This window comes from Xenopus laevis, chromosome 6S (genome assembly GCF_017654675.1).
Source record: "Xenopus laevis strain J_2021 chromosome 6S, Xenopus_laevis_v10.1, whole genome shotgun sequence".
Lineage (NCBI taxonomy): Eukaryota > Metazoa > Chordata > Amphibia > Anura > Pipidae > Xenopus > Xenopus laevis.
The window spans coordinates 104,416,281-104,434,293 of NC_054382.1; the positions used below are offsets into that span (position 1 = coordinate 104,416,281).

General features: G+C 39.3%; 1 protein-coding gene across 1 annotated transcript in view; it reads left to right on the forward strand.

Annotated features, from left to right (window-relative positions):
• The first annotated feature begins 740 nt into the window (after positions 1-740).
• trim55.S (tripartite motif containing 55 S homeolog) overlaps positions 741-18,013 on the forward strand; it is a 55,456-nt gene continuing 38,183 nt past the window's right edge. Inside the window, exons 1-3 of the mRNA XM_018223761.2 lie at positions 741-1,068; positions 3,109-3,281; positions 15,408-15,573. Coding sequence (XP_018079250.1) covers positions 901-1,068; positions 3,109-3,281; positions 15,408-15,573 — 507 coding nt within the window. The 5' untranslated portion in view covers positions 741-900. The remainder of the gene's footprint in view (positions 1,069-3,108; positions 3,282-15,407; positions 15,574-18,013) is intronic.

Consider the following 18,013-nt stretch of genomic DNA (forward strand, 5'->3'; position numbering starts at 1 on the left):
TTCACCCATTGATAAATACGCCTTTCAAAATCCCATAGAAATGAATGGAGAGCTACGGAATTTCACTCTAGTGGCGGAACTTCACTCTTTGATAAATTTACCCCTATGTGTACTATATATTGTGAGTGGGTCCCTAAGCTCAGTAAGTGACAGCAGCACAGAGCATGTGCAGCGAATCAATAGAAAAGTAGATGGGGAGCTACTGGAACATCTTTGCCCCCTAGCTTACTTCTTTAGTTTAACTTTCCTTGTCCTTTATTATATATGCAGATTTTTCTATAACACACACACACATGTTATGATGTATATTGCATATTTTCTGTTAATACAATAAACTTTATGTCACTGCTGAAATACTACTGTTGCCATAAGGCATGTTATATATTAAAAGGAAGCTGCTACTTTGAAAGCTCAGCCAATGATAAACAAAACTCCAAAGAATTAAGAGGGGTTCCCAAACGTTTTCATATGACTGTATGTATATATATATATATATATATATATATATATATATATATATATATATATATATATATATAGACAACTGTCAGATTCCTTTCCAGATGTCATTCTACCCAGCTGCCCCCACTCTTTCCTATTCCCACACACAGGAATGCAGACCAGACATGCCTGGGATCCATCACCTGTCCGAATCCATCTGGGTGTCACTTTCATATATGGACAGAGCAGTATGGCAGCATGTGACAGACTGCTACTAAAAACAGCCCGAGCACTCTGCAGATGATCCTTTTAAACAATGTCACCCAGCTGAGCTGAGGAAACTCATTGGACATTTGATCACACACACAGTCCAGGAATTATTTGAAGGGTAGGAACCCGGAAACCGATCAGCACAGGCTAGTTCTCCTACAAGTTTATGCTACTCAGAATAGAAAGGACATGAGCACCTCATTGCAGTACAAGACATTCTCCAAAGAGCAGCAAACTATGGATAATCTAGAGAAGCAACTCATATGTCCAATATGCCTGGAAATGTTCTCCAAACCTGTGGTCATACTTCCCTGCCAGCATAATCTGTGTAGGAAATGTGCAAGCGATATATTCCAGGTAAGGAAACCAATTTTTTATTACTGAATGTCATCAATGAAAATAATAAGCATGGCTCCTATGTGCTATATGTAAATATTATTGTGATGTCAGCACTAATTATATAGTAGTCTTGTATAAAATAAATTCCAGCACAACCTTGATTTTGTCCTCTGGATTGACACAATGTCAATTCTGGGAAAGTGTGCATTCAGCCAGTGGTGTAAGTAGATGTTACTGGGCCTCACAGGAAATTTATTTTAGGGCTCCCAAAATATCTAGAGGTTGTCCTGTTTTTACCAATATATATTGAAATTGCTCATTAAATAGGGGCTTATTATGGGGCCCCCTATACCTGCTGCCCCCCCCTGCAGGGACTGGGTCTGCTTCATCTGTAGTTACCCCCCTGCATTCAGCAAAACTTCAAATATATTTTTTGCCTTAAAACATATAAGGGGGAATGTAACTAAAGTCGCAAAGAGCAAATCAATTCGCACCAATAAGAATAAAAATCCACATCTCGCAATGCAAAATCGTTCCTTAAACTGTTATTGCATTGAGGTTTATAATTGCGAATTTTAATTGCGCACTCTTAAGAAGTGCTTGAAGGTGTCGTAATCTTTTGTAGCAAACAAACAACTTTTTCAGTAAGAAGTTTTATTAAATTGACTGCGCATTGGCGCAAGCTATAAAATTCGCGAACGGTCTTCCACTGTCGGAAGTGGTCGCTAAACAGTTTCTGGGTTCGCAAAAGCTAAAGCTAAATTTGTTGCGTAAAGGCATAACTTTTCGCATTGTGAACAGTTTTTCCGTTAGCGACCTTTATTACATTCCCCCGATGGCCTTAAAACATATTGTAGATTACATTAAACAGTAAGTTTGAGATGCTACTATATGTAACCCAATACAAAAGCACATAGAGTGTGTCCATTCAGAGCTTCTCCAGCTGTTACTGAGTACTATATGAAGAATCCCACACCAGGTGGTGGCTGCCTTGGCTGCTGGGAAATTTAGTACAAACTTGGTTTGCGTGGCAGGCATGTATTGTGACCTGTATGATGCCACAATTGTACAACATATAGAAAATACAGCAGAGCCCATTAAATGAGGGTCTACAATAATTCTACAGCTTTAGTCATCTATTATACAAAAATACAAACCAGTTATAAGAAGATAACAGTATACAACCTATTGTTTGGAATGCTTGGGAATAGCAGTTTCTGGATAAGGGCTCTTTCCATTATTTGGATTGCAGTAGTGTAAGCCCACTATAACAGTCAGTCATTAAATAATCCCAATAGGATATGTATATACAGTATAATAGATATGTTCTACTTAGTGATGGGCGAATTTATTCGCCAGGCAAGAATTCTCGGCGAATTCCTGCAATTCGCAAAACTGCAGCGAAAATTTGCCGGCGTCCAAAAATCGGATGATGGCATCAAAAACGAGATGCCGGTGCCGTTTTGCGAATTTTTCGCCTTTTCGCGAATTTCGTGGGAAATTCGCAAATTTTTCTGAGAAGCAAAACGCCCCAAATTCGCCAATGACTAGTTCTACTATATTAAGTATATGTTGTGTGTGTGTATTGAAGGTGTTGCAGAGGTAAGGTATCCCTTACTCCAGAAAGCTCTGAATTAGCGGAAGGCTATTTAAGCAGTCCATTTAAGCAAATAACCTTAAATTCTTAATTTTTAAAAATGATTTCCTTTTTCTCTGTAATTATAGAATAGTACTTTGTACTTGATTGGGTTGGATTTTAATGTTTAAATGATTTTCAGCAGACCTAAAGTATGGTTGTCCAAATTATTGAAAATCCAAACCCCAGGTCCAAAGCATTCTGGATAGTAGATCCTATAGCTTTACTTATAATGAAGACCAGAATGCTACTACAACCGTCTGTATTTACCACACATAGTAACTATTGATTGTAGTCAGTTTTAGTGTAAATGCTGGGAATACTTTCAGTCTAAGTGCCACATCAGTCAACTGAGTATGAGCACCCACAGGACATGTACTTATCTAATACATTATATACTAAATCTCTGCTGTAATCCTCAGGCTTCCAATCCGTATTTGCCAACACGAGGAGGGAACACAGTAGCATCAGGTGGACGTTTTCGTTGCCCATCATGTAGACATGAAGTGGTTTTGGACAGACATGGGGTATATGGACTACAAAGGAACTTACTGGTTGAAAATATTATTGACATTTATAAACAGGAATCTACAAGGTAACGTGCCCCTTTATGTTCTGATTAAATTACAGTAAATCCAAAAGAAGTTTTCAGAATTTTTGGATTCAAGATGCCCTTTGTGTTCTTACATTTGTTACAGTTAGAGTTAGAGAGAATCATATTAGCTACCTTGTTATAGATTCATATTTATTCCTATGTATTCCTACCAGCAAATCAGTCTGCATTTTACCTAAGGGCTGGGCCCTCTGTTCTACTGCTATCATTAGAGGAGAACTAAAAGATAAAAATGAATATGGGTAAAAAAGCGATATTTGCAATAATGTATTTATTGCACCAGCCTAAAGTGTCAGCTTGTCAATAGCAGCAATGATCCAGGACTTCAAACTTGTCACAGGGGGTCACCATCTTGGAAAGTGTCTGTGACACTCACATGCTCAGTGGGCTCTGAGCAGCTGTTGAGAAGCTAAGCTTAGGGGTCGTCACTAATCATCCAGCAGAAAATGAGGGTTGTCTGTAATATAAGATGATGCTACAGGACTGATTATTAAATTCTGATGCTAATTGCACTGGTTTCTGTGCTGCCATGTAGTAATTATCTGTATTAATTACTAATCAGTCTTATATTGTGACATTTCTATTCTATGTGTACTGTATATTGTGAGTGGGTCCCTAAGCTCAGTAAGTGACAGCAGCACAGAGCATGTGCAGTGAATCAGCAGAAAAGAAGATGGGGAGATACTGGGGCATCTTTGGAGACACAGATCTTTACTGCTAAAGGGCTGTGGTTGCCTTGAGCTGGTACAGAAGCCCAAAACATCATGTACAACATTTCTACCTACTTCTTCAGTTAAACTTAAGTTCTCTTTTAACGATGCACAGAAACTGGCAAAATTAATGTTTTTAATACAGATGTTAAGATACAGTAACTTGAAATTTTGCACACGGATCAAACTTAATGGATTCGTTTATTTTTAAATAGTATTACATTTACTTAAAAAGTGGAGAGGTGTTCCACAGCGCTGTACATAATAGTACATAACAACTGGCATACAGACAAACCAATATAGCAAGTGATATAGGCCCTATGTGCAAGGGCTTACAATCCACACTGTGTTTGTACAATTGCATTGCATTGTGTAAGGACAGGAAAAGGACAGCAAGGGATTTCTGTGTTACTGTACAGGGTTATGTAGTGACATGGATAAAGTTCGGTCAAGTTTTGGTCAGTCAAGTATGTCCAGAATTTTTCCCATGAAGCAGGGTTTGAGTCTTGGAGAAACTTTACTGGGGTGGCAAAAACTGCCCATAGTAACTGAAAGAGCCAATTTATTCAGTTCTTCTTGAGCCCTAACCCCCACCATTAATCCAAGTTCAAGAGAGTTAAGAATTCGGTTGAAGGGAACTGTAGCCCAAGAATTGCTCATGAGGGTCCAAAGCAACCGTGCAGATGTTTGCAATTATTTTGCTGCAGTGGTCCATTAAAAGCCAAATGCTGTTGGTCACTGTGCCAACCCTTATCCAGTGTACTAAACTTATGTACAGCTATGGGACCTGTTATCCAGAATGCTCAAGGTTTTCAGATAAGGAGTCTTTCCATAATGTGGGTCTCCGTACCTTAAGTCTACTAAAATATAATTTAAACATTTATTTAACCCATTATGATTGTTTTACCTCCAATCAGGTTAATTATATCTTAGTTTGGATACTGTTTTATTATTACAGAGAAAAAGCAAATCATTTTTAGAAATTTTAATTATTTGAATATAATAGAGTTTATGGGAAACGGTCTTCCTGTAATTCAGAGTTTTCTGTATAATGCATTTCCAAATGCCAGATCCCATACCTGTATCTATCAACAGTAATAGTAGTTAGATATTTACTTTTTTTTAATATCTCAATAACAGGAAATATCCTTCAAATATGCTGTGTAAAAGCAACTATATACTGCATAGGGTTGGTTAGTGGCACTATCTAATATCCCAGACATGTATAATTGAGATGTCAACTTCCATTATTCTAACTAGACCAGTGTATCTCAAATATAGATTGTAGCTGCTGGTTATTGGGCTAGGGTTACTTCTTAATTATAGGCAGTGTTTCATATCTATCTATTTCATATTTTCACATTTTTAATTGAAAGGGTTAACTAATGACCAAAAAAAGATAACCCACAACAAATGTATAGGACATGCCCCCCTCCTGCTTCATAGACCACTTCTCATTGCATGGAAAAATAGATAGGGAAATGAGATCCCAACTGGTGTCAGCATTTTAATTGAGTTCAGTACTTCAGACAGTGGTGCCAATGCTTCAGTAGGCCTCTTTTATCAGCCATTTCTTGACAGTTACAGATCTACAGTATCTACAGAATGCACACATAGAGCCAGTTTAGCCGATAGAGGTTGCAGTGATTAGCTTGCATCTAATAGATGTGACCTACAGTGGGACTGAACCACGGGCCACCAAGTTACTGAGGTGTTTAATAAGTTCTAATTGCAAAATGGCATGAATGATTCATATAAGCTAATTAATGTAGTATGTTAGCATTAACCAACCCATGAAGGGTTTTGATGGCCGACATCAGTTGTAACAAGACTGTAGTTTGGATGCCCATTGATCATATTAGTAGTTATTATCATAAGCTGTGGAGTGGCTACTTACACAACATACCTGAACCTCCACTCTATCCCCCAGTATCCACTTAGATGTCTGTATATTCTGTTGTGGAGCCCAATATTAGAAATAAACTAATATTCTGCTTCTAAACATGTGTCTTATTTCATGGTGATTCTCAACTATATTGGAACAAATAGGATAAATAGATGGAAGAATAGTATAGCATGTAAAGAGTATAAATAGGATAAATAGATGGAAGAATAGTATAGCATGTAAAGAGTATAAATAGGATAAATAGATGGAAGAATAGTATAGCATGTAAAGAGTATAAATAGGATAAATAGATGGAAGAATAGTATAGCATGTAAAGAGTATAAATAGGATAAATAGATGGAAGAATATTATAGCATGTAAAGAGAAGACAATAAACAGGTTGAGAGAGGACAGGAGGAAAAACAGTGGGCCCATGATCTAAGGTTTTCTGGTGGGCTCCGGGCATCCCAGTCTGCTGCCTATAGTTGTGTAGTGCTGAAGTTTCTTATACATGCCAATACTTTATGAACAACTCTTGTAAACAAGCAGAATATGTACCAAGCCCCTAAATATCCCAGCTGGAGCAGATGGTTGCAAGGTTTTGGGAACAGCAGCTGCTCCTAAGAGGAAATATGAGTCTATCAGATGGGCTTCAATAACATTCCTGTCCATAAGTAGACTTGGTTTACCAAATATATTTGTCATGATGTCAGTTGGCAACACACAATAAGTGACAAACACAAGGTAAGAATGAATACAGATCATCCCTCTAGGAAAATCACATATTGCAACACTGGATTTAAATAAAGTGCAGTGACTTCACTAATGATGATGCAAACATCTTGTCTCAAATTGCTACCGATGCAGATCTGGAAGTCAGGGTCAGAAAAAGAACTTGGAAGGCCCTGGATGCACTGTAGTAGTTGTTGGGTTTTGTTGAATGCCATTTGTGCTGGAAGTGATCCAAGTACAGTAGCACCATTTTTATTACTGAACTTTGTTAATCATAACAATTAACTGAATCCAGTCTTTCTTACTTCAGTGTCGACATGTAGAAATGAATGCGGCCCAAACCACCCAACTGTACCATATAATAAAGTCAGACCATGAATAGAGAGTAACACTCATGGTCTAAATACTTTCAGAATATCTGACTGGATGTTACACATTTGTCCCACTCGTGGGTCATTTTACAATGTTTCGATGGTTGGAATGGATGATTTTTTGTATCAGAGGCTGTGTCCATATAATTGTGTGAATATTGTCATTATTTAACATAACTGATGGCTGTTCGTACATATCAGTGGACACCTCTAAGTTTTAACAGGAAATGTTAAATGAAACATGTATCAGACATGAAGCGAAAGAAACATTGTGTTAGTACCACACTTTGGCCAAAATATGTAATCTCACGTGCCACGTCAAGGCCCCTCATTGACATGAGTCCTGCACTATCTATTAGCATTCTAAGTATGTAGTACATTTAAACTTAAGTCCCCCAGCAAACAGTGTGTTTGAGTAGTAAGAACAACAGTGCACTTACCCTTAGAGAAGCTCTAGTGAGAAAGCAGGGAGCTTTTGGGCTCTTACTCACGAGCGGTTGTAGCTGCGTGAATAGACGCATTACATTTTTTCCAATGGGGCTGTACTCACACAGGTGCGTGTAGGCGCCGAACGCAGTAAAAATGCAGCATGTTGCGTCTCAACCTGCGTTCGGCGACTACACGCGCCTGTGTGAGTACAGCCTCATTGGAAAAGATTTAATGCGTCTATTCCTGCGCTCCCCTGCGGCTGAACGCAGAAAAATGGAATGTAGGGGAGCGCAGCTACAACCGCTCGTGAGTAAGAGCCCTTTAAGCCCCATCCCATGAACATACACTTGTAAATCATTCCCTGTTTTAAAGACTGAATGGCAGCTATAGTCAATAGATACACAGAAAGAAATTGCCAGTGCATATATATATTTGCTTTTAACATTTATAGCAGTGGGTCAACTCAAGATTGTGGGTTAGACCTAGCGCTGGCACAATGGTGCTTCTAGCAGCTGGTCAACGCCACCGCATAGGTTAGACCAATCGCTGGTGATATCTTTCTGTGTTTCATGTATGAGACCTGAATGCTATGCAGAATAACTGCTATTTGTGAAGAGACGGGAATAGCAAGATAAAATAGCTGTCATTATAAGGAAAGGCTTGAGATGGGTGTGTAGACATGGAGAGCCTTGAAGAAGATAAGAGCTATTTAAGGCATGCAGAGCTTGATTAGGAAACAACAAAGAATTGTCATTGAAGAGAAGGAATGTTTTATTAAGAGTCTGGAAGCAAATCCTTCTTCTGATTAGAGTGAGGGCTAGACTGTAGCACGCTGTGCGTATCCGATGTCAATTTCCTTATTAAAGCTTTAAACTACTTTTCATATTTTTTGTGATGTTCTCAAGTGAATATGCTTCAAAATCCTTTAAAGAAACATGCCAAAGGTTATAGCCCTTGAGAAATAATATATATATTGCATGTGACTAAAATGTTTATTACCTTTAACAGTTACATATTTGTTGAAGAATATCAGTGGTAGATGCCAGTGTTATTCATGATGAGTTGTATCTTTATCATCATCATCATCATTTTTTTAGGAAGTGCTCTAACTTTGATTTCCCAGAATCACAGTAGCATGCAGATGACCTTGAGCCAATTAAAGCTTTAAACTTACACAAAGAAAAGTATACTGCAGTTCCCTAGTTCTGAATTAACCAGTGAATCTCAGTGAATGAGTGAATGGGTGATTTTAGTATGTTTTTGGGGGAAATGATAATTAAAACAGTGTAAAAAGCAGTGTGTAAAGGCACTGGGGCAGTGGCATAACTAGAGTGTGCCGGGCCCCCTGCAAAAAAACCTTCAGAGGAGCCCAGTGCACTCTGATCCCCATCCTCCCGCTCACCTCCTGTTCTGCCCCCACTCCACCCAGACTCTGCCCATGTCCCACCCCCAACACCACCTAAGTCCTGCCTCAACTTGCGACCCCTTCTTTGCCGGTAATAGAGCAGCTGGGGATTTTGGTGGTTTCTTATTAGCTATAGCGGAAGCAGTCACAGTCAGGCCCCCCTGTTCCCTGGGCCCCCTGCAACTGCAGGGTCTGCTTCCTTTATAGTTACGCCACTGCACCGAGGTTCATTTTAGTGATGGAGCACTCAGGGCAATGCTGCACCTTCAATCCACAGAGCAATGCTAGTGGGCTCAAGGAAGCCATGTACTTACTGCCTAAATATGGTGTGCCTGTTTTTTTACCTTTGTACCCTGCCCAGCTGTTCGTATATGACCCCTGCTTTTTTATTTTTAGTGGTGAAAATGTAATTACAAATATTTTATCATGAACTTACATACTGAATTCCTAAAATGGTAACCAATTCAGAGAAACTGTTTTATTAAACCACAGGATGTGCTAGGACAATTTTATTTTAAGAGGGTTCATTTCCTTACTCCAATACCATTTGTCCAGACAATCTCATTGACACTATGGGGCACATTTACTATGGGTCAAATATCGAGGTTTAATTAACCCTCGATATTCGACCATCGGATTAAAATCCTTCGACTTCGAATATCGAAGTCTAAGGATTTAGCGCAATTCGTTCGCTTGAACGATCGAAGGAATAATCGTTAGATCGAATGATTAAATCCTTCGAATCGAACGATTCAAAGGATTTTAATCCATCGATCTAACGATTTTCCTTCGATCCCTAATTGGCTAGAAAGCCTAGTGGGACCTTCCCCATAGGCTAACATTGATGCTCGGTAGGTTTTAGGTGGCAAAGTAGGTGGTTGAAGTTTTTTTTAAAGTACAGTACTTCGACTTTCGAATGGTCGAATAGTCTAACGATTTTTAGTTCGAATCATTCGATTCGTAGTCGAAGTCGTAGTCGAAGGTCGAAGTAGCCAATTTGATGGTTGAAGTAGCCAAAAAAAAACTTCTAATCTAATCCTTCACTCGAACTAAGTAAATGTGCCCCTGAATCTTGAGCCGGCACTTTGATTTCTGCTATCTGCATTAGATCCCGCTGTATTTTCAGTCTTTGGAGACTGCAAATTAGAAAGTTGTGAAGCATCATACCACAAATAGATGTGACCTCTGAAGCAATGCAAGAAGCCAGGCTGCAACCTTTGCACTTTTAAAAACAGCTTGCTTTATGCTTTTTTATATAGTCTGTTGGCAAGGTGTTCACGGTCGCTCTCCGGTTATTTATTATTGAGTTTTCAGCAACTTTATTTCACTTTAGTTGTTATTGAATAATACCCTATTATCACACTACTAATAATAGAATTTGGTTGTTGGGGGTAGAGATATTTATAATTAAAAAACTCCTAGAGGGCTGCTGAATTCCAGTCTTTCATTAATCTATCCATCTGTGCATACAGATTGTTCAGCCAATGTTCCTAAACCTAGAATGCAGACTGGCCTCACAGATCACTAGCATCAATCTAACTGGTTGCCTAACAAGTTAAACCTTTGGTATAGGTTGCGCAGCTCCCACAAAAACCAGTGGGGCTCAATTGTAAAAGATTTTCATTGCGGAACAACCCTTTTTGATCAGCTTGTATCACACGAAAGTTCTTCCTGTAGACCACAAATGGAGCATTTCTATTCTACCTTGGTTGAAAAACAAGCAAATTCAAGAAAACTCCTCATTCACTAACAACCTAGCATGTGATTCATAGAGATGGATTTATAGGAGTTATGTGTTGATCTGAGATGGTAGGGACTTTCATACTGTATGTGTATGTCAGTGATCCATAACCAGTGGTTTGTGAGAATTATGTTTGTCTCCAACCCCATGGCTGTTGCTCACAGTTGCCTCAAAGCAGGTGCTTATTTTTGAGTTCCAGGCTTGAAGGCAAGTTTTGGTTGCATAAAATCCAGGCGTGCTGCTAAACAGAACCTCCTGTAGGCTGCCAGTTCACATAGGGGCTATCAATTGTCAATCACAGCCCATAATTGGCACCCCAATGTGACAAGTAAGAAAGGTTGGGTGCCCCTTGTCAAAGTCAATGAGTGTCCGTTAATAGTAATCCACAAATTCGCAATTGTATTCGCCGGCGATGAAACGCGCAAATTCACTGCGAATTTGCGCCTAGCAAATAAATTCGCCCATCACTATCATTGATGTTATATAACCCACTCTAGGGGGCAAATTTACTTAAGGTCAAATACCGAGGGTTAATTAACCCTCCATATTCGACTGCCGAATTAAAGAGTTGACCGCAATTCGTTCGATCGAACGATCAAGCGAAAAATCTTTTGATCAAACAATTAAGTCCATCGAATCGTTAGATTCAAAGGACTTTAATCCATCAATCGAACGATTTTTCTTCGAGCTAAAAAAGCTAGCAAAGCCTATGGGGACCTAGCTTTTAGGTGGCGAACTAGGGGGTCGAAGTTTTTTTAAAGAGACAGTACTTCGACTATCGAATCGTTCGATTCGAAGTCGAAGTCGTAGTCGAAGGTCGAAGTAGCCCATTCGATGGTCGAAGTAGCCAAAAAAAACATTCGAAATTCAAAGGTTTTTTCCTCTATTCCTTCACTAAGTAAATGGGCCCCTAGGTCTTTATGTCATTATTTCAAATAAAGAAGATGCAATTAGCGAGTGAGGTTAATACAGTAGAAATGAGCCAGGAAATCACTGTGGTAATGGGATGGTGATCTGAATCGGAGGTGTACATTTTCGCCGTTGCACAAATGTTTATCATAAGTCAATGTAATTCTGGAATGTTGCATGACTCTCTTAGGAAATGGGGGTATCTAGAGACAGGTGCTAACCGGGGTTTGACCTGCCCTGTTTTTGCATCCATTAATAAAATTATATAATCCTGAAAGCTATTTGTAATATATAAATAATACATTATTCTTATCCTTTCAACCAGTTCATTTGTTCTTTTATACCTTTGTAAGCTGCCATAAGGGAACATTTCATAGTGTGAGTGACAAACAGATTGGAGTTCAGCAATAAACAAATATTGAATCCAGCAGTAGAGAAAGTCTATTCAGCTTTAGAGGAAATAAAACTGCTCCATCTTCACTTGATTTACATATGGACAGACATTACCGGGATACTGCATAATGGAACGTTCAGAAAATTTTGATGCAATGAACATTTGTTCATATGTTAGAGAGTTATGCATCCACTGTATGATTTTGTAACTGTTTAAAAGAGAACTAAACCCTAAAAATTAATATAGATAAAAATTCCATGTTTTATATACTGTACTTAATGCACCAGCGTAAAGTTTCAGCTTGTCAACAGCAATGTTTCAGGACTTCAAACTTGCCACAAGGGTTCACCATCTTGGAAAGTGTCTGCGACACTCACATGCTCAGTGGGCTCTGAGCAGCTGTTGAAAAGCTAAGCTTAGGGGTCGTCACTAATTATCCAGCAGAAAATGAGGTTGGTCTGTAATATAAGCTGATGCTACAGGGCTGATTATTAAATTCTGATGCTAATTGCACTGGTCTCTGTGTTGCCATGTAGTAATTATCTGTATTAATTACTAATCAGCCTTATATTGTGACATGTACATTCTATGTGTACTGTGCATTGTGGGTCGGTCCCTAAGCTCAGTAAGGGAAAGCAGCACAGAGCATGTGCAGTAAGTGAGCAGCAAAGAAGATGGGGAGCTACTGGGGCATCTTTGGAGTCACAGATCTTTACTGCTAATAGGCTGTGGTTGCCTTGGGCTGGTACAGAAGCTCAAAACATAATATACAACATTTGTAGCCTACTTCTTTAGTTAAGCTTTATGTCTCATTTTACTTGTCTGGCAAAACATATAATAATGTGGTTACATTCCCCACAGTGCACTTTCTGGGACTCATTTATAAACTTTGCACAGAACTGTGAATTCCTCTCAATGGCAGTATCTCCACTTAGTGGGATCCAGGGATACACCTACGAGTCGCCCAACTATGAACAAATCATTTAACACACCAATTGCAGTTAACCAAGAATGAACTTTGTATAACTGGCAAAGAAATTAAATGCAAATACACATCAATACCCCTGCCCTGTGGATCCCGTGTGGTAGTCCCAATTATGACTCATTCTTTACCAGGCGCAGTCCCACACTCCACTCCTGGTGGACAAACAGAGTCGCAGTCCCTTTTCCCCAAGAGCCCCATACCCCAAGCCCTACAGGGCTTCTCAAACTCCTTAGGCTGCTTGCATCTTTGCTGCCATTCACTCCCAGCTGAAGTGAAACTGAATGAACCTCTGAGCACATGGCAGCTCAGCTTTTTATACTACTCGCGCAGTGACACTTTCTTGCCAAATCTTGAATCTGCTGGGGCTCACTGTACATGGAACAAATTACTCACTTCCCATCCCAGATCCACTTTAGGTGCAACACTTAGCTGGCCATAGCAAGGGGTTTCCAACCATGTGGGATTTTCAGACCATAGGGGAACTTAACCCTTTCCATGCATTAAGATGAGCAGCTGGGGTAGAAAAATATCTACCCTACCATGCATTTTATTGGGCAAAGTGGTAGGTCAACTAATCATCTAGGCAGAAACTCACAAGATCTTTTTAGAAAAACAAATTAAAAGTACTGTTTTACACGTCAGTGTTCATGTGATCACTCTCTGGGTCTGCACATAACATAATGTCCATAATAGACATAAAGCAGTACTTACAGAAATTCTGGTAAATAGCTCATAGTTTCATGTAGACATAGAGAAGCAATTCAGCGCAGGAACATCAACCAGTCCTAAATGGTTAATGTGGATGAAGGAGGCAGAATCACCAATATAATTGTTGAAAACATTACAGTCTTTGCTAAATCTCCAAGCTAAATGTGAACTAGAGCTTAACAAAGAAAGAGGTTCAAAATGCTACAAATTAGCTTTTGGGTTTCTTTACTAGACATCTTTCTTTGGCTTCTTTAATACACAAGGCAAGCATAGCCCTTTAGCAGTGAAGAAGGTGCCCACGGTAGCTTCCCATCTTCTAATAATTTACAGCACGTTCTCTGTCCTACTTAGTAACCTGAGCTTAGGAACTGACACAATATACAGTGCATGAATAATATCAAATTCGCAATACAAGGCTTTAGCAATTGATTCAAATTCACATTACATGGTAGATTAGAAACCAGTGAATTCTGCTTCATAATTTAATACTCAGCCCTGTAGCATCAGCTTTTATGACAGACATGCCTCATTTTCTGCTTGATTATTTCTAGATATGTGGATTGTTATTCTTTAGTTTTCCTTTAAGAAATACATTTATGCAGGGGCAAATCAAAAAGAGCAGCAACACCAACCAATCCTATTTGGTGACTTTGTATGGAAGGAGCACACCTATGACCAATGCATTTTCAATCCATTTATTGCAGCAGAAAAAAGAGTACCAGTGCTGTTTTTTCTGCTGCAATAAATGGATTGAAAAGGCATTGGCCATAGGAGTGTTCCTTCCATACAAAGTCACTGGATACCATTTGGTTTCTGAAGCAGACAGGAAGTGTATACACCATTAAAATTCAAGTAAGTGGTGTGCTGAGGAATTTTGTATTGAACAATCCTATTTGGTGCCAGTGGGCTCCCCATTCTCATGATGGATTGGTCTTTACAATAAATACATGCAGTAATGTATTATCAATTAGTTTTTCAGTAATTACAGGCTGGTGCCAAGTCCACTGAAGAAGCATCTATTAAATTAAAGGCAGTTGCTGTGTCATGACAAAATGTTCAAATGTTTTTCTCCTGTAAACGAACATGAGCTAGACTATTCACATAACCCTGTATTTTGTCTCCAGGGGGTCAGGGTACTACAACATTGTTGTGCAATGTTGCCCACAAACTTTGGTGACTGTGTTTTAATGGTTATGTGGACCTTAAGTCTATTCTGATCTGCAAGGAAATATTTCTTGAAAAATGCTTTGTTTTTGACATTGGCAACCGACTACCAGTTTGAAACAATATTTTCTTAATTTTTGCTACCATATAATATTTCTGTTTGTGAATTGAAATGTCTGGAGTAGTGTGTTTACACAAAACAAATATGTCGCTGCTTGACAATGTCATGAGCAATTACCTTGGTGAAGCCACTGTTTGTTCTGAAACCTGTGGAATGTAATATCACAGGAGCTTCGCTATCACTACTTGGTCCTCATTCATGGGTCCCTGCATCCTCAACTTCTCCAAGGCTTAGGCTACATTAGGTTTAATTCTTTTCAAACCCTCAAGCCCACCACCATACCTTAATGAGGCCTCCTGCTTCTGGCTCTCCAGCAGCATCCACTTCTTCCTGAAGTGGAAGTCCAAAGAAACAGGACACACAGTGACACCAGATACACCAGAAACCCTCACCATATCTGGTAATTACTGAGATTTCTGCGCCACGCCATTTTAAATTAAAATTTCCCTTGAACAAAAAAAATTATGTTTAGCCCTTTGTGCCAAAATATTTTTAAATAGTAAATAAGTGCTGAATGAAAACCAGGGGACTCACTCTTGTATGTTCTTTTACAGGCCTGAAAGGAAGTCGGACCACCCAATGTGTGATGAGCACGAAGATGAAAAAATTAACATATATTGTCTTAACTGTGAAGTCCCTACCTGCTCCATGTGCAAAGTGTTTGGAGCACACAAGGATTGTGAGGTTGCTCCTTTGACACAAGTTTTCCAAAGACAAAAGGTACTCCTGTTACTTAACTCAGTTTATATTTCTGTTTTCCTTGTATTTTACATTGTTGCAAGAATAGATTAGATCAGGGATCCCCAACCTTTTGAACCCATGAGCAACATTCAGAAGTAAAAGAAGTTGAGGAGCAACACTAGCATGAAAAATGTTCTTGGGGTGCCAAATAAGGGCTGTGATTGGCTATTTGGTATCCCCTGTGTGCGCTGGTAGCCTAAAGGTGGCAGTACATCTGGTTTTTATGCAACCAAAATTTGCCTCTAAGCCTGGCATTCAAAAATAATCATCTGCTTTGAGGCCACTGGGAGCAACATCCAAAAGGTTGGAAAGCAACATGTTACTCTCAAGCTGCTAGTTGGGGATCACTGGATTAGATGATACAACTGTGCTAGGCAATAACCCCAGGCTTCTTTGCCAAGTCCATTTGACCTGTTAAATTCAGTCCTGCTGCTGCTTGTTAGTAGCAAGATCTGAGAGTATATTTAATACCAGCACAGGGAGATTGCTGGAAAACCAATTGCAAAATGTCTCAGAATATCACTCTCTACATAATACTAAAAGTGAATTTAAAGGTAAAAACAACCCCTTTAAAGGGGAAGGAAACCTATTTGGTGCAAAAACCCTCCCCCCCCTCCCGTGTATTGCCCACCCTCCCTCCTCCCCCCTGGCCTACCCGTCCCGCTGGGCAAATGCCCCTAACTTGTTACTTACCCTCCTGCGCAGGTCCAGTCCAGGGAGTTCACAGACGACATCTTCTTCCACGTGATCTTCTTCCTGCTTTGAACGGTGTTTTGGCGCATCCGCAGTAGGAGCATTTCGCCGGTACGGATCTACTGCGCATGCGCCAAAAGTCACTAAGTACTTTTGGCGCATGCGCAGTAGATCGTACTGGCGAAATGCTCCTACTGCGCATGCGCTGGTCAAAGCAGGAAGAAGATCGCGTGGAATAAGATGTCGTCTGTGAACTCCCTGGACTGGACCTGCGCGGGAGGGTAATTAACAAGTTAGGGGCATTTGCCCAGCGGGACGGGTAGGCCAGGGGGGAGGAGGGAGGGTGGGCAACACACGGACGGGGGGGAGGGTTTTTGTGCCAACTAGGTTTCCTTCCCCTTTAAGAACATTAACCAGGAGACCAAGGCATCCAAAAGCATTAGCTGACATCATTACATATGTTGTAGTTAATTTCAAGTTCAGCTCTTTGAACCCTAGTGCATTTAAAATCCCAATAGCCTTATCCAGGAAGGTATCCAAGCCACTCTTAAAGGCGTTTATAAAATCTACCATCACAAAATCATCAAGTAGGGCATTCTACAACCTCATTGTCTTCACTGTGAAGAACCACCTACTCTGTTTCATTTGAAAGTTATGTTCCTCTGGTCTAAAGGAGCTAAGGTTTAATTTGTAGAAAGTCTGGTCTTTAGAATTATTCTAAAAAGATGAAGTGACAGAATTTAAGATATTCTTTTCTTATCACAGGGAAAATGAACATGTATTACAAATGAAATGTACTGTACATCTTGGCCAACCTAATAGGAACAGGTCCATCAAGGATACTTTAGAACTTGTCTATCAGTCATTGACCTGAGGAAATAAATTCTGGATTAAAAAATACCTTGAAGCTGAGAAATGAGTGAACCAAAATGTATATATCAGTGACTGCATATATAAATACTTATGCAAACAAATAAGGGACACAAATGCATTGTGTGCTGTATTTATGTCTGTATTCAGTAGATATAAATTATACATATGGATTTATTTAATGAAAATAATTATTATTTTAGACATTAAATCAAAAATCTTAAATACGTCTTCTACATAATATGTTAATTAAATGCAATCAGATGCTGAGTACTAGTTCATTGTGACCAGCTACTGCTCTGAGATCTAAGGGGAGCAGGTCTTTAATGCCACACCTATTCAAAAGATGATTAAAATGATTACTGCTTTTATGTGTGATTGGTCTGGTGCAGTTCTGTTTTGTTACCAGTGCTATGTCGCTGCTATTGAAATTAAGTCAATAGCCCTATTAAATTACATCGCTAAGGTGTTCTAAATTCAGCCACTGTATATGAAACATATCAGCATTATCTGGCTGAGGATGAAAGGAGTACATTACTTTAGAGCTGTTGGGTTTTAAAGGGATTGTTCGCTTTTGAGTTAACTTTTAGTATGATGTAGAGATTGATATTCTGAGGCAATTTGCCATTGATTTTCATTATTAATTATTTGTGTTTTTTTTAGTTAATTCGCTTTTTATTCAGCAGCTCCAGTGTCGGACTGGCCCACCGGGAAACCAGGAAAACTGTCGGTGGGCCCAGGTGTCTGTGGGCCCTTGTGCTGCTAAACATTTGGCCTATTTCATGGCCATTCGATATTTCTTTGAGAACAAAAAGGCTAAATAGATGGAATAATAGATTTTAGCATGTAAAGAATA